Genomic DNA, 26,538 nt, shown 5'->3' with positions numbered 1-26,538 from the left:
CTCGGCGCGCGATGCGCTATTTTCAAGCTACGATGCGCATCTAGAAGATTTTCTTTTTAGATCACTTTTGTCATCAATAGACAGAAATTCAAGAATACAAGAAGTAAACTATCAGCAAGATGTTATAAAAAAACGAGATTTGTTTCTTAAACGAGAATTATAACAAGTTAATGAATTGCAATTAATTACAAATGTCACAAAATGCTATCTTTTGTTTTGTTTTAAAGAAAAAAATTATACATATAAAAAATAGTTTTTCTAAAGAAATTAATAAATCTGAGAACTCAAAAGAATTAATATGCTCTGCTTCCTAAGAATTATCTTATATATCATACTATAGATAACAGTTGATTTTTCACAATTAATGATCGATAAAATGTCGCGTTAGTGATTTATTGATTTCTAACGGGAAATTAAGAAACAATTTAACAACTATTGCGATAAAAATGTAAAAATGTTAAAAATAGATTTAATAAACATCTATCTTGAGGAAAATGATAACGAAATCGATTATAAATTAATAATGATAAAGCTAATAAATTGTATTAAGATTCTGTTGCAGTTGACAGCAACATCTACACTGATAAGTAGTGACGGATCTACATTTTCGGGAACTTGAAGTTAATATTTTGGATAAAAAAATCATTCGAGAAAAACGTTGCTTCGATTTCGCTGAAGAGACACATTCGATTTTGATGTCTCGCTAGAGTGGCAAATTATTTGGGCTTTGATTTCGCTAAAGAGGCAAATTACTCGGCTGCTAATATGCAAAAAAATAAAAAAACACGTGACGTGTATCATGTACGGGCGGCGTTAATACGTAATGTCGCGCGTCGCGAGCAGCATCTATCATATTTACAATTAGTGACAGCGCGCGCGCGCGCCCCGATTGGCCGCGACGTCACGTGACCGCGGCCGCGGTGACACGTGACCGCGGCGCGTATATACGCGTCGACGGGCGCTAAAATTCGCCACTTACTCTTTCGGTCCTTTGCGGCGAGGTTCGTGCCGGAGGGATATACCATCGACATTGCACCCCCGATTGCACCCCCGTACAATCTCGAGCTCTCCCTTTTCGCCGTATTCGCCTATCAGAGGCCCGATTCGATCTCGCGCGATCGAGAGAGAACGAAGGTAAGGAACGCGCTCTTCCGCGCGAAATAACTCGCGATGAGGACGGATTCGGGCCGTCTCGAAAAATCAGAAGTCCGTCGCTAATCGCGTCCCTTTACTGTCATTTCCCACGAGAGCACCCTTATCTTAAAATGCGCGAGCTGTCGCGAGCAGAGCGACGTGGCGGGTGATTCGCGCGATCCGCCTGAGAGAAGAGATATCTGGCCGCGCGCGTCTTGGAAATCATCGTCTCGACCGATCGCTCGTCTAACGATAAGTTAGAAGGAAAGAGATTTCCGGCGGGAGATTTCGAAAGAGTCTCTGTAAAATACGGCGCGGGGGGAGGGGCTCGAGGAGAGGAAAGACAAGGGACGACGAAACGGGCATGGGTCTGACGGATACCAGTTTCGAGCTACTCTTGACCCTGTGGCGAGTCTTCGTCGTGGGAGTCCTGCCGTGGACCGAGGAGCCGCGCGGTCAGTGTCGCGGTGTCTCGCCGAGCTGCAACATTTACGGTGACATCGTCACCCGTTAATCGTCCTCGGCGTGATACTCGGTAAGTGTTTCCACACTTTCAGTATTTCGTTATTCGATCGAAATTCTAAGATCGAAGGACGAAATCTCTGGCATTTCTGTATCAATAATGGATACGCAACCTTCAAGCGATAATTGTAATTTTCATTGCGCGCTTTTTGTTCTAATCTTTAGAAGAAGCGTATTCTCTTTCTAGGTAACTGGTTATAATGAACCATGTATGTTAAAGGAATTTTTGTTTTATTATTAATATTTGTGCAAAGTTTCGAATAATGTAATTTGTGCGAATAATGTAAAAATATACGAATTTTATTTATTTTTTTTTTCAATCTTACGTCATTTTTACACTTATCGGATTCTTCGTATCCGATTTGGATTTTATTAACACACTGAAATAATTCCACACAAGATTTCCTTTGGAATTATTGTATAACGCTTTCAAATCTATGCATTTTCAATAGATCAAACGCCGAATTTTTAAACGTAGAATTTTTACGATTTTACATCGTCTCACAGCATTATAACTTCTCCTTACTTATTTCGTTACAAAATAATTTCTTTCTCAAATTTTTCTTTTACTCATACATTTTTGAGGCATTGAATTCTGCGGTTAAATAAAAAAATTTCTTATATATAACAAATATATGTGATATATATTTACATATAATTTAGCTTAATCATTTTTAATTTTTTTGACTGCAGATTTTTTTATTTAATTATAATAATTTATTATTATTATTATATTATTATATTATTATTACATTACTATATTACATATCAGAGAATTGGAGAATATTATATAAAACTATTTCACCACAGCTCAGTGGTCAACTAAACGTATAGGTGATTAAGACGAAATCATTATTTAATGTTAACATTTAGTAGGCCTAATTAATAAAACGTAAAATATGCTTTTTTAAAATGTTTATACTATATGTTTATACTACTTATGTTTATGTTTATACTAATGTTTATTACTAAATATTTTGTTATTGTTATTATACTTGATGATAAAAACTAAATATTTAAAAAAATGCATTACTAAACGCATCTCACAGGTTTACCCAGATATTTTTTCAGTGTATATCTTAATCATTTGAATCGATTTTGATAATAATTAAATAATGCATGATGATCATATTTCTTGAAATACCAGTTTTTTGTTTTTCGGTACGTATTTTTATCGAAGGAAATCAAAGCCAAAGTGTAGATAATTCAGCATTTCTTGAGAATAAGTCAATCTTTTCTCTGTAACATGTTGACAGTCAAATCGAATGTTCAATTACGAAAGATATTTTATTAATTAGTATTATAGTCGTAGTTCGCAGGGAATTCCGCTCATAGAAAATTCCCCCACTCGAATTAGTCTTTGAATCTGCATCTCCGATGGATCTCTTCTCCCACTATCGATATATATTCACTGATTACGTTATATTACCACATTCGCATAATTTAAGCACACAATCGAAACGGAGCTGCACACGAGTAGTCGTTAGTCCATCACCATTCGACTTGCGTGAGTCGCGTTTGATCGTTGAATTTTTTCTCCGCGAATTCTTTTGCTAAAGAAGAGAGTGAAGTTGCCTTTGCGTATTGAAGACAGAGAAAGGCTGTTACGGTATGTCTTTTTTTTATATGAATTCTCGGTTGCCAAAAATGTAGCATATCCTTTTGTTGCCATGCAAAAATATTCGCGATATATTAATGTTTTATTTTTAGGTAACGACAAAATCTAATATAATATTCTCCATTTAATTTTTAACATAAAATATTCTTTAATGATTTTTCATATCATTTTAACACGTAAAATTAGATAAGAGAAATATGATCATTAATACACAAAAAAGATTTTCTTCTCTCGAGAATTTTCTTTCGATACGAACAATGTGAAAAGTATCATAAACACTTATGGTGTGACAAAAGAAATTTGCTTATATATTTATATTTTTTTATGTAAATGGAATAAAAAATATTCTTTATGAGATATTTTGTAATTAATATATGTGAGAATAATATGGCTTGATTATTAAATATCGTACAAAGAGTAATAAAGATGTAATGAGGATCATATTTATTTTTCGCTTGTATGGTTACACGTATAATTTTTTCTAAATAATGTAAATCAATATTTATTCTGAGCATGGAAAAGTACATAAACTATAACATTCTTGCAACTTTAATATATCTTCTTTGTCCACAGTGTAATATACTATAAATTCAATTCACACGTAAAATGATTCACACTAAAGCGGATTCTCAAATTAAACAAACGTGCACGGAATATCTCTTACTTAAGCGTATTGTAGAATCGTCGGAGTTATGACAAGTATTGCGTGCAGAATCTTGCTTTCGATTTTTTATTATCAAGTATTATACTTATTATCAAGTATTAAATATCTGATAGATATTTATAGTAAGAAAATGTTTGATTGATTTAAGATTTTAAGTATAGACATTTATATAACCATTGAGATATATATATATATAGTTGCGTTTTTTAAAGTACATTCAGAAAAAGATTATTATACGAATTTACAATTACGCACTCTCTAAAAGTGATTCACTTTTAGAGAGCATATTGTTTTTCCATCTATTTTAAATTAAATGTAAGATAGTTAAAAATTTCTTTAAAAAATCGTAGATTAAAACTGAAATTTGCCTATGTGAAATGTGTCAATGCGCATAGATGCTTAATATTTTTTGTGTAATTGTAAAGTATTAAATATTGCAAACTCATTTATATTTTGAAATTGCGTTATCATGCAAAAAAATATATTTTTGACAAATATTATCTCGCGCTTAAATTTTCCGATTACTATTTAAAAAGCAAGTGTCAATCAGAATAAGATTGATAACTAATTGACAACTAAAAATTGATTTTGTTTATTCTCATTTTCTGTTTATTCTTTTAATTTTGTTTATTCTCATTTTCTTCAATAAAACAAACTACTATTTTTTGAACAAAATGATATTAATAATTCAAATGATGCATGAATAATTCGGATTTTTAAAACTAACCTAAAGCTATAGTATTTTGAAATTGGGAGCATAAAGAATAATTGCAATAATGACTGTAATTAGTTAATAAATAATGGTAAATAATTTAATTTTTAAATAAAAGTACTTAAATATTGTTGATTATATTAAAGAAAAGTATATTATATAGAATTTTAATAGTAAAATTAAAACAAAATAGAAATATAAAGTAAATTTTTTTTGAATAATTGTATTATTGACAAATCCACTTTAATTTATAAATGCAGAAACTAGCAAAAAGTTTTATATTTCATATTTTTTGAAAAAATATAAGCATAATTTTAATTAGTTTTTATTAATGACAAATCTGTATTAAATTTACATGCAGTTTTTTAAAGTATATTGTATAAAATTTTAGTATTGATCGGACATTTATTACGTTTCGCGAATGTTTAAAAGATAACATATTGAGATTGTATATGATTTCTTCATGTTCAATTGTTTCCAAAAAAAATCACATATTTTTGATTCGGTTATTGGTAAAACATTTATAATATAACAAATAACTAATGAATAATCTGAAAGAATACAATCAATGCCATCATAAGGTATGTGTAAATTACCAAAATTATAATGTCATAAAATAATAAATAGAAATGTAAGCCTATCTTACATTAGAATCATAATATTAAAATTTTTTATAAATATAATATATTCTCAAATATTTTTAATTTATTTAAAAAAATCTTATATATTCATATAAAATATTATCTTATATGCTATAATCATATAAAATATTATCTTATATACTATAAAAAAAGGAAAAACGGAATATGAAGAAAAAAGTGAAATAAAATAAACAATTAATATTTTTTTAGCAAATTTCTCTAGGCTATTTCGCGTTTTCTTCGAGCTTTTTTACACTATTACTAACAGAACAAAAATGTGTGTTTTCTTTTCAAAGATCTCTCACACCATATCAGTTAAGAACATGTGTTACATTAACACAAGAATTAAAATGTAGTTCGAATGTCGAAAAAAATGTGAATTTCCGCGACGAGCAATTCGCGTCATTGCGGTTTTCCTTCATCTATCCTCATATATGCATGCGTTTGCGAATATATCTTATCGATTTGTTATTTTTACTATTCTAATTACGATTGCACAATTATTAATTCGCCGTATTATCTCGGAAACTCCGACTCAGAAAACATTGCTAGTGGGGAAAGACCGATCTCTGGATAAATCATCGATGCGACGGATCTCATTGTAAAAATACCACAAGAATTCGATTTTCAGAGAATATGACATCGTTGCCGCTCCTTTTGTTACTCTTCCTTTTTCTTCTCCTTCAGCCATTATCCCCGTTAAAACTAGTTTCGGAATACTCGTTAGCGACTGGTAATATTTCGACTGAAATATTGTCGTTCACGCTTCAAGAGGGAAGAATCTTGGATAATGCATTTAACACCTTTCTTCCTTTATAAGAAAAGCATTATAATGATCGAGGCAGATAAATAAGTAATAGGATAGATACACTAATGATCGAGCAATTAAGAAATACTGCTAAATAATCAATACTGTTATTTAACAATATATTATTTTAATGTGTTATCGACTGATCAATTAAAATTTAAACACATGCTATTAATTCTTTTCAAAAAATGTTAGAATTTATTATCATTATTTATCGAATTAAATTTTAATTAAAAACTCTATGTTTAAACTTTGAAAAAAAATTATATTAAAAGTCGAGTAAAAATACATAACAAATTAAAAATCAACTTCTTACTTAGATAATTGTCTTTCCAGTTTATTTGATTTGTGAAGAAAAACCTTATTAAATCAGATTTCAATTTACTACATGTTTTAAATTTATTAATATTTCTTTTTTTAATTTACGAGTCCCGTGTCAAGTCGCGTTTAGCGAATCGGTTGAGCCTCCCATGTCATGACGGAAGCAAGAGCGATCGATCTCGTTCGCGCTGACGGCATGCAACGCGATTTTTCGTCGTCGTCCATCTTCGCGTCGGCTTGCGCGTTCGTAGGTGTCTCCGCAACCGCCGAATATCAATTAACCGGGTCGGTCCGCGTGGATAAGCGTGGATCAGTGCGCGTGACAGAAAACCCGTCGTCGAGTGGCCCCTCGAGGCCGGATCGCCCGCGATCGCCTTTGAAATATACGCTGTTTGACCGGTACCCGTCACGGGGCACAATGAGGCTCGTTGGGGGTCGAGCGTTGTCGCCTGAAGGGCTATCGATAACTTGTCGTCGCCAAATTACACGCCCGCGCCGCGCACGCGACGTTCTCTCTCGCACACACGCATACAAACAAACATACAATATACATATATATATATATATATATATATATATATATTGTCCGCGAATAATAATAATAATATAATAACCACATGGGGACAATTTCCTTCCTATTGCGTTAACGCGTCTCATTGCATTCTTCTCCCACTTCACTCTTCGCTTCTACCTGCTGCACCTTCCTTTCGCTCAACTCCTTTCGTACATTGGCGACCTTGCATTTAATTTTGCGCGTAATAAATATGTACTCGTGAGTCATACTTCTTCAAGATTATGTTTATGTTGACCAGTATATGCATACATAGATACTTTGAGACTTCTGCTTTTAAGAGAGAACTTTATTGCATCTTCGACTCTTTTGGAAAAATTTATTTTGCTACTACTTTATTCTCGTTCTTTTTTATTCTACTCTTAAATAAAAGATGATATTTTTTCCTAACTTGTTATTCGATCTCCGAGAAGTTTATATCTAGTTATATGTCATTGTATCAATTTACATATAATTATATGTGATAAAATCTTGATTTATATTGTCATTTACATGTAATTATATTTATAATTCTTTATCAAATTATTTATAACTCGATGAATTTAATGCAAAATTATATTGGAATAAATATAATTATAAATATGTCTTAATATATATAAATGAAACTATAAATAAATCTTATTATATAGAATTATATAATTTAATATAATTATGCACAAATTTTTATATAATTGCGCTAAATTAAATATAATCATATGTATAATAAAGAGTCTAAATGAAGAGTTTTTTGAAATATTTGCAAATATTTTTGCAAATTTATTTGATATTTATGATTATACATACATACATTTGCAATCACATTATTATTTCAATTAAGTATAAAAACACTATTTTTAGTGTTGAATATAATTTAGTTTATTGTGATCTTGTTTGTCTCAAGATTAAAAATTTTAAAATTATCTTTTTCTAATTTCTATACAAATAATGGTACTCGCAAAAAATTAATTTTCGACGTATAGTACAAGAAAAAACATTTCAATTTTTCGTTTTTAACATCGCCATTCAATAATAAGGAATCGAAAGTTTTGAATAAAAGAATGTATTAGAAACTTACTTTTCATATTTAAAAAAAATGCAAACAAGAAGGTAATTTAAAAAGCAATTTACATATATTGTTGAATACAATGTACTAACAATATTATAATTCTAGATATTATAATTTATTATTATAACATCTAAAATTTATTATTATAATTTATTATTATAATTTTATTATAATTTTAGTTATCATTCGAATAATAAATTATTAGCGATTTTTTATAACATTGCATATAAGTTTGACAAATCTTCATCTAAATCTTTGATTCTTTACTTGAATGCAAAGCTATAAATATGATGTTAATACGAGTACACCTTTTACAAAATGTACGTTCTTTGAGGACAAAGATTCTATATATTTTTATCGCAAAAATAATACATGTCGTTGCTTCAGATACCTAAAGGATGTCGTCGACGGTGGTGAAAAATGTCGTGAAGGGCGGCGGTGGCGGCGGTGGCGGCGGCGACGGCGGCGGCGGCGACGGTGGTGACGGCAGGGAGACCTGGTCGGGGAAGCTCGATTTCTTGCTCTCGGTTATCGGTTTCGCCGTCGATCTCGCTAATGTATGGCGATTCCCGTACCTTTGCTACAAGAACGGTGGTGGTAAGTGCATGTCGACGCGCGGCCGGGCCGCAACGATTTCCGCGCAGTTTATTTTCGATTATCCCGCGAGTGTGTCGAGTGTGCTTCTCTCTGTCATTGACGGGACGCGCAGCGGCAGGAATACGATTTCAATAATCCCGCCCTTTTACACACCCCAATCCCCCTTTACCCCTTCTTCCCTCCAGACCTGCGTCTGTTACGAGCTACAGTTTCGTACACGCCTAATCAGTTTCCCACTCGCTTCTCGAACATCGTAATTTCTTCGCATCATTGATTGCGTTATTATTTGTTACGCTTTGTTTTTCCACTTCGGGGAGAAAAAATATAAGAGTTACATTCGTCGGAATTACAATCGGTTTTGCCACGTCGGTGTGTGTCACGTTTCATTTTAATTCCAATGTTTTTTATCTTAATAAAGCTGAGACGAAGCATTGCTTAATTTGCTCTCTCAGATCAGATTAGGAATCATTTGACATTCACATCATTGACGTCGCTGCAAGATATCGTTGTCGATCTTAAATTCGAAATTAATTCCACGAGGGGGATATAAAGTTGTTTAATTATAAAGTTTACATTTCTTTCTCCTTCAATTCCATCTTTGACATTTTTTTCTTTTATTTTTTAATTTCCGCGTGAGACCTTCTCTTCAGCAGAGACCTTTCTCATTCGCGAACGAACGAATTCATCTCGCTCCCTTCGATACCCCTGTCACGCGGGGGCAAACTTCGTCAACTGCTTCGTAACATCATCGTCGGACGTTATTTCGCAGTTAACTTGGGGAGGTTGAGTGTTACGCGCGTCGCATCGTCGAGTAATGTACTTCAGCAGGCGAGCAATACCGGGCTAACCGGTCGACTAATTGGCATTTACCTCGCGGAAAATGACCTCGGGATTTAGACCCCGCTCAAGAAGGGTTCTCGAGACGGCGAGAGCGCCACACCTGTAGATGTCCAAATTGGTTGTAATTAAGGAGAAGATGTGTAATTTACGCGGCGTAAATCACAGCGCGCACAATGATATTAATTCTTTTTTTTTTCATAGGGCAAATGCGAAAGTAATTAAAATTACGTGGTTGTCGCTAGAATGTCGCTTCTACTTCAAGCGACTTCTAGCTCCTTTAATAAGGATTCTTGATTAAGAACATTTCTGAGAGAAACGAAAAAAGTTACGTTCAGTTACAAATAATGTCGCGTAAATTTTATTTTAATCTTATAATTTCCTATCTATGAGATTGATTTCGCGATCCGTTACCGATTTCATTATATGCATGTCATGTACTAAAACATGCCGACATATTCCATTGATACTGCATGCCAATCGCGTTGCCTGCACATGCAAATTTTGTAAATAATTCATGCGTCGTATGCACTCTTCCTTACCGTACTACGAACGCTAATATTACGAATTTACATAACAGGCTTCGAGGTAATGCGGGAATGATCACTTAACGATAGTAGCTACACATAAATCGCTAGTTACATATCTTTCTATTGCAACATATATTGAATTTATATCTCTGCTTAAATCGCGGAAAAGGAAGAAATGTACGATGATGATTTTGTGCGCAGATATTTTCAAAGACATAATGCGTTAAATAATAATAAATATAATCACGCTAATATCTCTTTACATTATTCTTTTACAATTGATATAACTTTAATTTTACGTCTGTAATATTAAGATAATCTTGGCAATATAATAAGAATCGCAATGTCAAGGACAATGAGAAATAAATCGTAATGAATAAATAATATATTGCAATCGTAATGAATAAATAATATATTGCAAAATTGTTCATCGAAAAATATTCTCATGAAAATTTTCTCAGATTGAGATAATCCGTTTTCCTAAATTTGAAAATGAAAATTTTTCTTGGTAAATATTTAATTAAATACATTGAGATTTCTCATCAAATGTTTTCGCAATTAAAAATCTGAAATTTAAATCTTTTTTAGAATTATGTGAAAAATAATGTATTCGGTTTATGTTGAAACTTGAATTCCAACAAAACCTCTTTAATTCTCTAATGTTGAGTAATTCTGTTTCCTGTTTGAATTTTGAGAAAAAGGAAAAAAAGCACATGACATACACACACACACACACAAAGAGAAGAGGAAAAAACGATTATATCTTTTTCAAATACACTGCATAAAATCCATGAACCACGTGATGACACTGTACACATTTGCGTTTACCTCATCTCGATTATCATATTGTTTCACTCTCCGTCGCGATCTACTCGCTCTTTGCTCCTGAAGATCGATCTGTGCCGCATCTAGGGCTCGATCTTGGAAAACGGTCGGCAATCTTATTGACTTTTGTTAAGCTCGCTGCGGCAATCTGCGACGACGGCGCCATTAGTACCGGGGGCTCTATCGAGTCCCCGGTAGGAATGCGATTAAGGCCGCTGTCAGTGATACAGAGGCTCCTCAAAAGCGGCTGCTAACTCAATTAAGAGCGGAGTAGAGCGCGCGGCTCCGCGCCATTAGGATGGGCAAGATCGGTCGCTAATTTCCAATTACCTTAATTAATTATAATTTCCCATTCGGGACGGGCCTTTGATCATGGACGTGCGCGACGCCGCCCTCCACCCCGCCGGACGGCGGCTGCGTCGTTATCACCCTACGGGAAGCATTATTAACGTGTTGTTTCGTGATTATAATTCAGGGCGAAGCGCGTACGTATCGATACATGCATCATCTGTCTGTCACGATACTTCGACGATGATTGTTTTGTGCGCGGAAGGTCTTCTCGCACTTTCCCTCGTGCGATTCCGGGTAAACTCAAATAAATTTGCATAATCAGGAATGCATAATCAGGAATTGGATAATGTACACAATTACGTTAAAATGACGACGTACGATTAAAATTTGTATAAATTATTTGAGGAAAAAATTATAGAATTGATAAATTTCCACCAAATAATTTTAATAAAATAAGTTGATGTTTATTATTACATTAGAAGAAAGCTTTATTTTGATTTTATTATTTTAATATATTTATTAATTTATTTATTAATTTAATATATTTCTAATATATATTTGATGTTTATATTTTTAAATACTTGATTGTATATTTTTAATAGATTAAAGATGTGTTTAATTATTTTTTAGAGAGAATTAAAAGAAACAGGAAGAACGAAAATGTGAGATTATCGTTTACATGTTTTCATCAAAAAATAAAAAGAAATGCAGGATGTTTATTTTTGAATCCCACAATCAGGAATCTTGTCCCACGTGGTTGCTTAATTATTGAATGACGCCTGTTGCGCCAGGTGTTTCCTCGTTTAGGATACATCGATCTGCTCAATTATTTCACCATACGAGGACAGTCTCTTTATGGAAATTCTCATTCCTAAAATTTTGAATGAATTATCAAGTTTTTCCTTTAGATTAAGTCATTTCTGATTATCGAGAAGACGTATTTTAGACGTTTGAATAATGTAAATGTTATATATTCGTATAAATGCTAATTGAAATCCCAAACTGGTTTGATATATCAATACGTATTACTCAATCGATGAGTATCTAATACGCAGTATGGGTATCTAATTACGCAATTATTTCAGAAAAAATTAATTGTCAATAGAAATGGAATCAACATTGAGGTTTTTTATGTAGTTCGTATAACACGCAAGCTTTTTCTGATGTAACGTAGACGTGTAACTATCATAATGGAATTTAAATCATCATAAAGCAAAAAATAATAAATATTGACATTCTTCAAGAAATAGACTAATATTAACGTTTCATCGTAAGAAAAAATTTGTTTAAAAAATTTCAATTAAAAATATTTCGTTAGTGTTTTAATTTATATAATAAATTTTTCACAACAATTTTTTCTAATTTCGCATTAAATTCCATAGATTTATTATACGAGCATCTCTTAAGTAATCGATTTTTACATCAATTTTAGATATCTTACAATATGTGAAAATATTATAGAGATGCAATATTTAAAATACTTATACTTGAGAGATGGTCGTTTTTTAAAATAATATCGATTTTCGTCAGCAGACATCAACATCTGCGACCTAGACCCTCGTATATCTTTTGGTAAAAGCGTATTCCGATTGACAGTCTACAATTGGTGCGATTATCTCGCGAGAATGCATTACGTTTCATTTGAACGAGCTTTTCGCCTTTGTTCGGGCGTAAAATGCAGCTTTAAGCACTAAGCCTTTGCGCGAATGCACGCTCGCGTTCAAAGAGAGAAAATTGAGCGGAACTGTTGTCCGAGACCGGACATTTGTTCTTGACATTAGTGACGTGTCAAGACAATAGAAAAAAGAAAGAGAGAGAAAAGATATAGACTTTAGGTCTGAGATTTTTTTTTCAATTCTTTGATCTTTCGCGAATTCATCTTTCTGTGTAAGATAAAAAATCATCATAATTAGTACGTATGCGCATACTTTAAATCTCTTTAAAATAATATATTAAAAGAATCTTTTAATATATAAATGACAAATTTTTATATGATAAATTGAGTCCGATATTTTACTCGTAAAGAATATAAATTTTTTAAACCATATAGATGCTATGTATCAATATATTAGCAGGAAGATTAATATATGATATAATATTTCTATTTGTATGGAATATATTACATTTTGCGAATACAAATAATAATCTGCAATACAAATAAAATACACAATATATGTAGAATCATATCATAAAAATCATATCATAAAAATATGTGAAACTGAATTTTGACTCACAATTTGAAGTATCATAAATAATTTTTCTCATAATGGAACCATCCGACGGCGAGCGGATTTATTTAAGAGAATACGATTTTTAATACGATCGATTTGTCGATTTCTGCCAAGGTAAGAACAAGAGGAAATTAATCAAGGTTACTCAACGACAATATCCTTCATAATGCGATTACATCTCCATGGGTACAGAATGAACGTTCCATCGGAGTTAAGAAGGAAGATCAAGGAAATAAGCATAGCGATAGTTTTATTCTTCTCTTTTGGATTGCATTTATTCTGTCACATTTATTTACGACATGAACAATATAACGATATTATTTAGCAAAATTCTTAGGACTATATGACAAATTATTACCAAAAAATTTTGTAAAAAAGTTGTGATTATTGATTGACACAATTCGATATGCAAATTTAATATAAATATATATTTAGATATTTTTTATGTAATAAATGCTAGTTTATTAATGATTTCAATCTTTTTGTTTTCTAAGTATATTTTTGAATTCTTAATAATTCCTTTATTTTTACGCAGATACTAATGAATTATATTTTAATAATCTCTTATAGTCTATAAAAAACATAGTTATATGCTAATTATTTTTTTTTTATATTCTGATTGTAGTACTTTAAAATAACGCACACACGCATGAATATAATTTAATTATTATTCTTTATATATGATATATTGATTCGCGCGAGTGTCGTATAATAAAATCATTCCGCCCTTTTGGAAAGCCGTTGGGATTCTGCAAATTTACGCGATCCATATTATATAAAGAAGCTAGTGTATAGGCAGAAAGATAACACATGCCGCTCAGAGAGAAACCGGTGAAAAAATGCGATATGTGACGCACTCATACCAGCGGGTTAGTTCCATAACTGCATTGTGCGTTATTTAGAGCACCGGTAGCGAGGTGCTTTTAGGCACGTAATTCGATAGTCAACTTTCCGAAATGCGGCAAGGTGACATTAACACGATGACACGACTGAGTCGATCGTCAAGCCAACAGGAACTGTGCTGCCCTTTTCCAAAAATGTGTGACGATTTTTCAAATGTGTTTGTAATTACGACTCCATGAGATTTCGTAGCTTGAAATTAGAACGATTTAATCGCTTAGAGAATAGTAAGACTCCTACGTAGCAAGGAGGGAGGATATAATTAAAAATTTGATTTTTAATTTTGTAATTATCGAAATTCTTTTGTGTAAAATGAATAATAATATATTATTATTATTCATTTTAACGTTGTTTAATTAAGAAATATTATCGTTATTATCATTAAGAATATTATCGTTATTATCATTAAGACATTATTAACAGAAAAATAATTTTGTAATTTTACAAAATCTTTTTCATAATTCTTCGATGTGGAATTCGTAATTTAAATTATTTTGATTTCTAAAAAATGTACGATACGCGCTAATGATTCTTTAAGAGTTTTTTTCTCTTTGTGACTATACATATGCACACATACACACACACACACACACACACACACTTTACGATCTCTTATTCTCTAACTTGTGTCTCGTAACTTTTTTACTTCTTGTATGAACGTCTTTTTTCCGAATACCAGCACCTTTTCTTCCTCTTACTCCCGCTTCCTAAATCGCACAATAATCGTCCTGCCCTCTCGTACAATAGACTCTTGTCTTAGATTCAAAGATCTTCCGCGAGATCTACTCCTTTAAGTAGACAAAACCAATGGATAAAAGAATAATCGGATCTTATTTGATCGACTTATGTCACGAAGTTGAAATACAGTCATCAGATAGAATCACATTATTATGATTCGATGTTAATTGAAGATGCTAATTGATTAAAGATCAATATTCGGTGAATTATGTGATTTTATTGAAAGCAATAACTTGTTATTATATATATACAATATAAAATTGTAATAGAATGCCAAGTAATAACCAGAAAACTGTACAAATTTCAATTATAATTAATAGTTTTTGATGATGATGAAGATATTTTTTATTATAATTAATAGTTTTTGATGTAGCAAAAAAATGAAAAATCTATTACATTATGTTTTAAAGTTAGAATATGCTAAATATATCCTTAACGATTTATCTTCAATTTTCTAATCAACTGTGTCCATGTTTTAATGCGAGAAATCATAAATGTATATCTGTCTTAAATGAAGATCTGTTTATTTACATATATTTCTCTGTTTATAGGCGCATTTTTGGTCCCCTATTGCATAATGCTAGTGGTCGGCGGTATTCCTCTGTTTTATATGGAGCTTGCACTCGGTCAGTTCAACAGAAAGGGTGCTATCACGTGCTGGGGTCGACTTGTGCCGCTTTTCAAAGGTAAGTCAGATTATTATTGATGCGACTTATTCTCTTCAACCTAATTTTTCACGAGATAGCTTATTTGAAGATATCTCTTAATGGTACAATGAATAGTTTGATGAAAAGAAACTAGGAAATCTATTATTTATATTATATTGATTTAAAATATTCCAAATATATTTATCCTGTGATCCATCTTCAATTATCTAATCGTTTTATATTTTAACACAAAAAAACTGAAATTGTATCTATTTTATGTGGATTCTCTTTCGACATAACAAGACAGATTAACTTACACTGCATATTTCAATAGTGATACACTTGCAAATTGAATGAAATCATTCGTTACAAAATCATGTTACAACCCTTATATCATCGCTCTAATCATCATCCGGGCAATTTCGAAAGTGCGAAAATTGAACATTATGACAGTAATAGCGTCTGACGACACAATGACATAAGTACGCAGATATCAATTTATCAATAGCCAGAGACCTTACTTTTTTCTTTTCAATTCCAACTCTAAAATAAAAATTACAAAATTACACTCGCACAAAGCGCAATTAAGCTTTATGATTATCGATGAAAGTCACTATTTATTTCGTACCTTATATCATTCTATATCAGATTAATGTACACTTAAAGTTTATAGCTTTTCGCGGTGAGTAACGCCCGTTGCCGACCATTGAACGTGCTCACGGCGACTATACAACAGGTGAAAATATACTAGGAACGTGAGCGAAGAAATCCGCGAATATAGTCCGGAAAAGTCTCGAGGACTTAAGAGCCGGAACGACCCTCTTTACTCTCATTATATTCTCCCGCGCCGTTCCTCCGATCTCGTCACTCTCTCGAGGGATATTGGTATTCCGAGCTGGAAGTTAGCCTCTGACTTCTCGATCTCCTTCAGTCTCCTTTTCCCTTTTCCCAGTCGCGGGGGACAATCGCCCGATCTTGCGGTCCCCGATCTTGGAGAAACGGAATCCGGCCATCGTTCGCCGCCACCACTCTTAGCGCTCTAATAGAGCAGAGCGAAGTATATGGAGCAGAATATGTGTGCACGTGTACATACATATACGATCACATACATATACAAGGCGCGGCCTCGCAGATCTCCCTCTCGCTCTCGCTCTCTCTCTCTCTCTCTCGTAATATGTGACCGCGGTTGCTTTATGTAACGCGTATAAATCCGAGGAGATCGCGCGTAGAGGTGGAATGCGAGAGACGTATCCGACGATGCTCTCCGGGCAAAGAGCCTCCATTTCCGCCGATTTCCAACTTCATTTCCACAGAGCTACAATTTCATCCCGCTTATCCTCTCGGCCTCCGCCGATCGCCGTGCGATCGATCGAGATCCCTCGCGATTTCCCGTGACGGATGGATGTCTGTGCACGCGTAGTGTGTCGTCGTATATGCATGATCTCGCGCGGAAGGAAGGTCACATTGTCATTTGCATAAAGACGCGCGGATCTTAAGATATGCGCGCAAGATAGGATATCTTTCGTTGCGAGAGAAGGACGGCGCGTCTTATTTTTTTCTTTTCTAGCATGTTTCCTACACGCAGCTCTGATTTTTTTTCGCGATTACCACGCTAATCTATTTAACGATCTCTTAGATTCTCGCGATATCTTCTAAAATCAATTCACTATGCGCAATTAGAAAATTGCGATTATTTCGAGTAGCGATTCGAAGTAATATTAGCGAGTTTTTTCGATAAAATTGTCTCTTATTTTTATATTGTGAGTTTTTATTTAAATTTTCGATCGATTTAGAATTGATTTCTTCGATGGATCTTTAAATTTTAGGAAGAGGGGAAACAATAATCTTATATGATAACGAATTTATTAATTGAATCGCGTTTCTCTGACTATCGGCAATTTTTATTATACATGTATCTTCTTGAGAAGAAGAGATTTGCAGAAACTAAATACTTTTTCACAGAGAATAACTTTGTCATCGTGCTTGATGCATGAAAATATGAATTGTTCTTAATTAGGTATCGGATACGCGGTCGTCCTGATCGCGTTTTACGTTGATTTCTACTACAATGTTATCATCGCCTGGTCGCTCCGCTATTTCTTCGCCTCGTTCTCCACGATGTTACCGTGGACCACGTGTAACAATCCTTGGAATACGCCGCTGTGCCGCGAATTCGACGCAAACGTCTCGTATGCTTTCGATGATGTAGCCAACGAGGTAAACGGAAATATTGGAAATGTCACCCGATTCTTGTTCGATCAAAAATCGGAGGCTGCGGATAATCATACGAGCGCTGCACATGAATATTTCAAGTAAGTAACTTTTGATACTTCATTTCAATTTTTATCTGCAAAAACGCGTTGACAAATGATTAGCATTTGTTGAAAATTTTAGAATCGTTAATGAAATAATGATTTGTCTCATTTCGATGTATGATTTAAAATATATGTAATAAAATATTCAAAGATATTCTTTGATAAACTAATGATATAGATAATATGAAAATTAAAATACATTATGAGAAAAAATACTGAAAAAATTTCGATTATGTTTAATAAATAAATAAATAATAAATAATAAATATATGTGTATATATATTTTTTTTAAGTCTCTTATCACAAGATTATTAAATATCAACAGATAATGCTAATGCGCACGCGATCTTATTAAATGTAGAACATAAATCTCTTTTCATATAAATTGTACGCACAATAGCTTTATGAATTATACAACTTTTTTTCTTAAGCCGTGCTATCTTGGAGCTGCACGAAAGCGAAGGCTTACATGATCTCGGAGCTATTAGGTGGGACATCGTGCTATGCTTGCTCGTAGTCTATCTGATCTGCTATTTTTCTCTGTGGAAAGGCATCTCGACTTCCGGCAAGGTAAGCTGAATGCCTCGTTAGAGATTCGAGGTTCTAAAGACGGATGAGCGATTTCCGCAAAACACCTTTGATTTTTCGCGAAGATTTAAAGATACAATGAAGCACTGCACTATGTGTCAAGTAGAGTTCTTTTCTATCAAGTGCTATCTATCTTATATATGCATAAAATTGTATCTCAAGACGAACAATTTTTTTGTTGCAGGTAGTCTGGTTCACCGCTCTCTTCCCTTACGCAGTTTTGCTGATTTTGCTGATAAGGGGTGTCACCCTGCCAGGTAGTACCGAAGGGATCCGTTATTATCTTAGTCCAAATTTCGCCGCAATCACGAAAGCAGAGGTATGTATAACGTTTTGTGTTGCAAATATTTGAAACATTCAGGATTTTCAAAAAGAGTTTTAGTCATATATTTAATTCTCCTTGAAATAAACATATCTTATTAAAATTAAACTTTAAATAAATTGTAATAAAAAATAATATGTATGGAATACTGTAATTAATGAATACAAAATTAGTAATTTAATAATTAATAACATTTAAGCAATTCACCAACAATTCTATTTAATTATATAATAAAATCTCGTGATAAATAATAAATTATTCTTCCATAACGAGACGTTGAAAAATTATTCGTTCACAATACGGCTACGGATTTTTAAATAAAATCATACGAGAGGAAAGTATCGGCATCACCGGCGATTGTTTTATTATCGTTGACCAGGATTACCATGAGCTACGACGTACGTATTCGCGGCAATGACAAAAGGAGAAAAATCGGGAATTAATGTGTTTATAGGATGGCGAGCGGGTTGGACGAGCCGAGGTGGGGCTGGATATGGTAGTACGGGAAAAATGGGGGGAAAGGAGAAACGTGCAGGGTTAACTGACGACGGTGAAAATGGAAACTCTGTGTAGCTGTCATAATGAACATTAGAGTTTGGTCGAGCACGCGCTAGAACGTTAGAACGCGCGTCGACCCTCGTGCTTCGCGCGCGGAATGCATTTCGCCGTACGACGACTTAGCCGCTTACCGTCGTAGCTAAAGTGGGTTTTATATCGGTGAGAAAGTGGATTTGTTGATCACCGTTAATCCGTGGATATACGAGAAGCCGGTCTGATGTATAGGCTGACGCTCTTCTCTTTTCCCGCGCTTCGAACACCTTCCACATCTCTCATCTCTAGTGTCAGTTTTCTCGTAAATACAGCGTGTATCTGCGATATTTATTTATTTCTTTTTTATAAGAACATGCGCGTTCTTTTTGTTAGAATAAATATGTTATAATTAATACATTCGATATAACAATTTGCGAGAATTTTGTATTTCACGAAATTTTTTAGAGTAATAAAAAATTAACTGTATCTTTGAATTCTTAGAATATTATAATTATACTACACATAAAATACTAAAGTTAAATGTTGTTAAAATTGATTGTTATAAATGTAGAGAATTCAAGATAAAAATAAAATTTTAATTTCGATTAAAAATAAAAATAATTACAAGAAAAAAAATATTAATATTAAATTTGAAAAAGAGAGGAAGAAGTAAATTAAATATTTTATTGTCTTTTATACAGAATTTTAAATAAACTTTAAAAATAATTTTTAAAGTTGAAAAGAAAGATCTTTGTCATTAAAATAATATGAATTACAATATTACAATAAATAAATATATGCGCTTATTATATTTTCCGTGAAAAATATCGGAATATATTTTATTATTTTCGCGAATATGCTCTTTTAGGTGTGGGTGGACGCCGCGACGCAGGTATTTTTCTCTCTAGGACCAGGATTCGGAGTATTGCTGGCCTACGCGAGTTACAACAAGTATCACAACAATGTTTACAAGTAAGACTGAATTTCTTCCTGCGTGGGGAAAATAACGACGTCGTCTGAGCGTTTTTACATAAATGTCTCGTCCATAGAGATGCCCTATTGACGAGCCTGATTAACAGCGCGACGTCCTTCGTCGCCGGATTCGTTATATTCTCGGTGCTCGGTTACATGGCCCATGCCAGCGGAAAATCCATTAAGGATGTCGCTACAGAAGGACCAGGTTTGGTCTTCATCGTCTATCCGGCAGCCATCGCTACCATGCCCGGTTCGATGTTTTGGGCACTCATCTTCTTCATGATGTTACTCACACTCGGTTTGGACAGCTCGGTACGATTCTTCTACATCGCTTCAAGAATTAATATATTCTGATTTATCGCGTTGCATGTAATCAATAATTCGATAATCGACTTTTGATGTGTTGTTGCGTCACGATTCATAAACTATTTTTTTAGTAAAGTTGTCAACTTTATATTAATCAATGTAACAAACCTTTTCTTTCTGAAAGTATTATTATTAAATATCTTGCTAAAACATAATAAATAATTTAAGGTAAGAATTAATATGATTTTATAGTTCGGAGGTTCGGAGGCGATTATAACAGCACTCAGCGACGAGTTTCCGCTAATTGGCAACAATCGTGAGATTTTCGTGGCATGCTTGTTCACTCTATACTTTCTAGTCGGACTTGCCTCTTGTTCGCAGGTAGATATGCTAAGTTATATAAATTTTTTATTAATATTGATATTTCCATTTTTATAAAATCTTTTAGATATAAATATAAAAAACATGTAAATCGTCTAAAAGGCATGATAAAATCTTTAAAAGATTTTTTTTTATTTTTTTTAAATCTTCCAGTAAGGAATTATATAATATACTTGTTATTATATTAGATCAATATGAAACAGTATCTGATATATACGTCTAAAATTATTTTAAAAAAGATTATTATTCTTTAATATATAGGGTGGATTTTACTTTTTCCACTTGTTGGATCGATACGCGGCCGGATACTCGATGCTGTTCGCCGTTCTGGCAGAAACCATCGCGGTCAGTTGGATCTACGGAACTGATCGATTTTGCGCCGACATTAAAGACATGATCGGTTTCAGGCCTGGCATCTACTGGCGCGTATGCTGGAAATTTGTAGCACCGCTCTTCCTGATGGTATGTCAGCCTATAACATATAATGTGATTATATAGAATATTAACACATTACATATATGTTTATAGAAAGCTGTGCTTATCATTATTTAATGTTAAATATAAATATATATTTGTTTTTCTTTCTACATTACAGTTTATTATCGTCTATGGTCTCATGGGCTACGAACCATTATCGTATGAAGGTTACATTTATCCAGTTTGGGCAAATGTATTGGGTTGGCTGATCGCGTCTTCTTCTATCGTCATGATTCCAGGTATGGCGATCTACAAAATCATTACCACACCTGGATCTTTTGTTCAAGTAAGTATTTTATTTATAACATTTATTTTTTAAAAATGTGTACACAATTAATTTTATATATTTGTAATATGTTAAATTAAAAACATAATTAAAATATTATGCCCTAATTGATAACAATATAGTTTCATTAAATCTATATCTAAATATATATTGGCACTTTATTAACAAATTAACACTATTTTTTTAAAAATAATTAATCAAGATTATATAATCATAAAATAATTAATAATAAATTTTATCTAGATTATATATTTAATAAAATTAACTTTTTTTCCTACGTAAAAATGATATGAAAATGCGTTAAACGATAAATTTATCAGAGGTTAAAGATCCTGACGACACCGTGGCGGGACACGCAGCATCAGAGGAATGATTTGTCCTCGGTAGCGAACGGCGCTATTCGTCGAAGTTTCTTGGCCGAGCAAGACTTTGAAATTACCAAGAATCACGAATTAACCAAGGAACAGACGGAGGTAATGATTCAATCTCGAGAGGGTGTCAAGGGGAATGATCCGCCCCCCGAGGCAGTCTAGGACAGTGCGGTTGTGATTTTGCACGGTGCCCGGTTCCAAGTATACCTCTGCTAAAGGACGATCACCGAGCAAGGTCCTCTGACGATGAGAATGACAATTCAAACAAAGACAAGGATCAATCTTTTACACACGGATTAAACACGGATTAATGCGTCTCGCTTAAATTTTCGAATACCGGCTTGATTTTGACGATAAAATACCCTCTTTGAGTCATCGCAATTGGACTATTCGCGCATTTCGGATTCCGCTTTATTCCTTCCGTGAATGAGAACAGAGCAGAACCCCATTTCGCGTATTTTATTGTGATGAAAAGTGTCGTGTAGATATAGAATGTATAAATCGAAAAGATCTATAGGAAAGAGAATGGATCGCAACGCAATACACGTAATCGTCAGTCTCACTTTCCCTCGGATGGGATTCCTGGCGATAACCCTCCATCCCCTGTAAATATAATCACGCGCAATATGACGAAACGCATGAGATTGAAGCTCTGAGAGAGATGTCTAGCGGACAAAGCAATTGATGTGTATGCGTTTCTTCTAATGAACGGTGTTTTTCAAGCTATTGTCAAGCGAGAATTGTACTATCTTCCCACCTTACCTATAATATCTCGGACGACAGCTTTAAATTTAGAAAAACTGTTTACTATTTATCTAGTTTAATATAGTTTAATCATCCACGCGTTGGTTGGTGATGCGACAACTAACAGATTCGCTTTGAGAAAATTAACGAGAACTTCAGCTCCTTTCTCATCTACGGTTTCCTTCAAGTAGCAAGATGATGTTTAAAGACGTCTTAACGTACTATGATGTCATTAAAACGTTATTAAGATATCATTTGACGTCATTCTGTTACTTGGGTAATCGTTTCGCGGTATCGCGAATAAAAATGAACTTTGTTGCTTAATAAAACCGTTTATTTCTTGGATTGATGCGAATTATGTAATCGTATAAAATATTCACTTCGTATATAAAGATGTTACATAGAACAGAAATTATACGTTATAATGCTAAGATATATATTTTAAGAGGAAGAGCGATTACACGACCTTGATTAATCGAACGTGATTAACGATTCCCTTCTTGGACCGTATCGCTGTCTAAAACGGAAAGGGAAAGGAATCGAGTTATATAATCACGTCATTAACATTAATCGTTATCGTCGATGCTTTAGCGAGTTAGAAGAATTATATTTCCGTTTGACCAATCAAACGCTCGTCGCTCAGGCTTCGTAAGCCTGGGCGGTAAATGCTGTGTGGACTATACGCAAATTATAATCACCGGTAAGATGTTAATTAATTTATTAAGTCTTACATAGCCGGTGTAAATACGCTTTGTCGATATTCCGCGCAATCCTGTATTAAATAATACGGTAAAACCACTCATTTTTTTTACATAACTACTATTTTCCATTATGCTTAAATTTGCTGCATTTTTCTAATCATACACACACACATGTATACTACCTGATTATGACTTCCTCTAATGACTAGAAAATTAAGCTAAACATTTTAACATTATCACGACTCTATATATTAATAATTCATTCTCTTACGTTAAATCGTTTAAATAATTGATTCCATATGATGCGTCTATTCGTCGAATTTTTAATACATGCTGAATTTCTCATTACATTGTGAGATCGTCTAATATCTGTTTCAATCGTAATCCAGCATTAACATTAGTAATATCGTCGTATTTTACGCGCACTTAAAATTAAATGCGGGCTAATTCTCTCAATTTTGGATGTTGATCCCAGAGATTGCAGTGCGATTAAAGTCACAACTATATTCGTGCTTTGTATACGTTTAAACCTTTGCAATTTAAATTAATTTCGACAAATCTGTATTATATATATTCTGTTTTAACATCTCAATCAAACCTCTGATTGTTAAAAATTTTATATACATTTGTACATACATATGTTTTTACGTTTAATTATTAATAATTTTATCGATAATAAAACAATATAAGTGGAATACTTAAAATTTCAAATTATAAAATTGTATATTAACTACAGCTATTAACTATAATTTTTATTATTATTATTAATCTCGTTATTTAAAACGATATGTCAAGTATTGTCACATCGAATGATCTTTACGATATGAGGCTGTAGAAGATTAAATGTACACTACGAATATAGGTCGATTCGTGCGGATAAATGCATCGTGTGGGTTTTAAAAGAATGTCGGCGACCGGAGAATCAGTAGTAATCTCTAGTAGTTTGTCAGACCGTAGTACTTAACGAGTATTCAAACCCTAGTGTGCTCTACTTGTCTATCTATTTCCACACTTATGTGTTATCGTGAATTCTCACACATAATGTCACATAGCGCGCGATCTCCCTTTCGTTCGCGATGTGAATTCTGCTTACGACGATTACGACAGAACCGTTCGTCATTATCCAGCATTGACCGACACACATTAATTGATCAATCTAGTATAGATATATTCAACATATTCGAGTGTATATTCTGAGGTATGTAAATATCCTTCAATACCAACGTTTCTAAACGTCTAATGATTAAGCGACTGCATTTCTTTATTTAGAAAAACCTAGCAAATTTCACTTTAATATATCTTGGAAGCTAAAGAAGATATACGCAATTTTTTTCATTAACATATATTAACACATTGATAACATTTTTTCATACTTTTTTTTCTTAAACTACTACTTAGTTTTTGCGATTTTTTAAGTCAGTCAAAACATCATATGTTATCCTCTGATAAAGGACACTACTTTATGAATAATTACAAGTTACAACAGACATTGTATAATGACAGAAATTCAGATATTGTGGGATATTTTCATCCGACGAGTATCTAAAAATATATACATCGCATGAAGAGATCGGAAGCTGGACTATTGATACTTGAGTGTAGATATTTGAGTACACAATCGTTGTAACCCCGTGGACTAATTGATGAAAAATAACCGGAAATAGGAATTTAAGCATTTTGAAAAATCGTCGTGATAGAGAATCGTTAGAATCTTGTGCGCGACCACCGCGGTCTCCTTCACCCTTTTCCTTCCCTTCTTTCCCTCATCCCTGCGGGGTCGTGTGCGCGATAGTTTATAGCGATCGTTGTTTAGATAAAGAGAAAGACGTATATGTATCTATATAATGAACACATTAAAAAATATATATATATATAGTGTAGTTACATATACACTATATATATATTTTATACATATATTGCATCCAAGTTGCCACCGCAGCCATAGGTAGCAACTCGGACCTCGTTAACACTTGTTGAAACGATTTCCTCCACTGCGAGGAATTTCTCTTCTGCAAGTTTGTGCGAAAAAAAAAATGACGTCGGCGACTTGGGTAAAATCTTCCCTTCTCCCTTTCCTCGTCCCGTTGTTGGCGATCATGCCCGCCCAAGAGCCATATGGGCCGGCATCCGCTGATATAATTGCACACGTAGAAGAAAATATTGCACCGCTTTCAATTACGATAATATTGTTACGCAGCACTCTTTTATTATAACTTATGCTTTGGTAATATATATTTATTAATTGATTAATATATTTAGTATATATTTATTAATTGATTGATTATTAACATGTACATATTATCGATAGCGAGAGAAATAGAAATTTATTATTTTTATTTAACGTGTAAAGTTAGGAATAAATGTAATTATATATTCTTTTATCCTGCTTGAATTATACGTAGGTGAGAAAATTAATTATCTCTTAGTCAATAAGAATGATTTTGTTCGCTCTTATACAAAGACGACAGCCATGACTGCTTAGGGCATTATAATATAATAAAATAAATATATTAATTGTATATAAGTTTACATTAAAGTTATTATTAAAGAGACGTGTATTTATTACGAAGAAGCAAGGAGGAATCTTTCGTGAATAATGGTAAAATGCTGAAGAAGTGGAAGAGTCCTTCGCGAGATCTCTTATTTATATATGTGTATGTATCTCTTATTTGCAGAATTCTTCTACTACATAGATTGCCATTTTACGTGCGCGTTGTTTCTCGAAGTTGAGCGGTGCAAAATTGATTTTGACGTGTGTATTTCCTTCCTACGCTACGTGTCGCAATCGCCTGGAGCCGCGGCTTGGAGCTCGACCCTAATTAGCGATAATTCGCTGCGGCGACGTAGTGTTACGCATGTAAGGATGATTTTGTCGAATAAAATTTCGTTCTCTAAAAAACTGCGTAGCT

The 26,538-nt window shown here is 33.3% G+C and overlaps 1 protein-coding gene across 2 annotated transcripts; it reads left to right on the top strand.

The window, feature by feature from the left end:
- The first annotated feature begins 987 nt into the window (after window positions 1-987).
- Dat (Sodium-dependent dopamine transporter) lies at window positions 988-26,181 on the top strand. Of its 2 annotated transcripts, none has more exons than XM_083098950.1 (12): window positions 988-1,669; window positions 8,424-8,633; window positions 15,537-15,671; window positions 17,650-17,944; window positions 18,379-18,517; window positions 18,720-18,854; window positions 20,257-20,360; window positions 20,438-20,675; window positions 20,922-21,050; window positions 21,312-21,512; window positions 21,646-21,813; window positions 22,134-26,181. In XM_083098950.1, exons 2-12 carry the CDS (start codon window positions 8,435-8,437, stop codon window positions 22,344-22,346), a joined length of 1,956 nt encoding a protein of 651 aa, XP_082955076.1. In that variant the 5' UTR covers window positions 988-1,669; window positions 8,424-8,434; the 3' UTR covers window positions 22,347-26,181. The 2 variants fall into 2 exon arrangements, with proteins under 2 accessions (XP_082955076.1, XP_082955077.1); XM_083098951.1 differs by lacking the exon at window positions 988-1,669 and adding an exon at window positions 3,101-3,265.
- Window positions 26,182-26,538: the final 357 nt, after the last annotated feature.

This window comes from Camponotus vicinus, unplaced genomic scaffold (genome assembly GCF_025532165.1).
Source record: "Camponotus vicinus isolate PSW18456_S1 unplaced genomic scaffold, iyCamVici1.0 SCAF_5, whole genome shotgun sequence".
NCBI classification, from domain to species: domain Eukaryota; kingdom Metazoa; phylum Arthropoda; class Insecta; order Hymenoptera; family Formicidae; genus Camponotus; species Camponotus vicinus.
The sequence above is the reverse complement of the archived record's forward strand: the minus strand, read 5'-3'. Positions and strand labels throughout refer to the sequence as shown.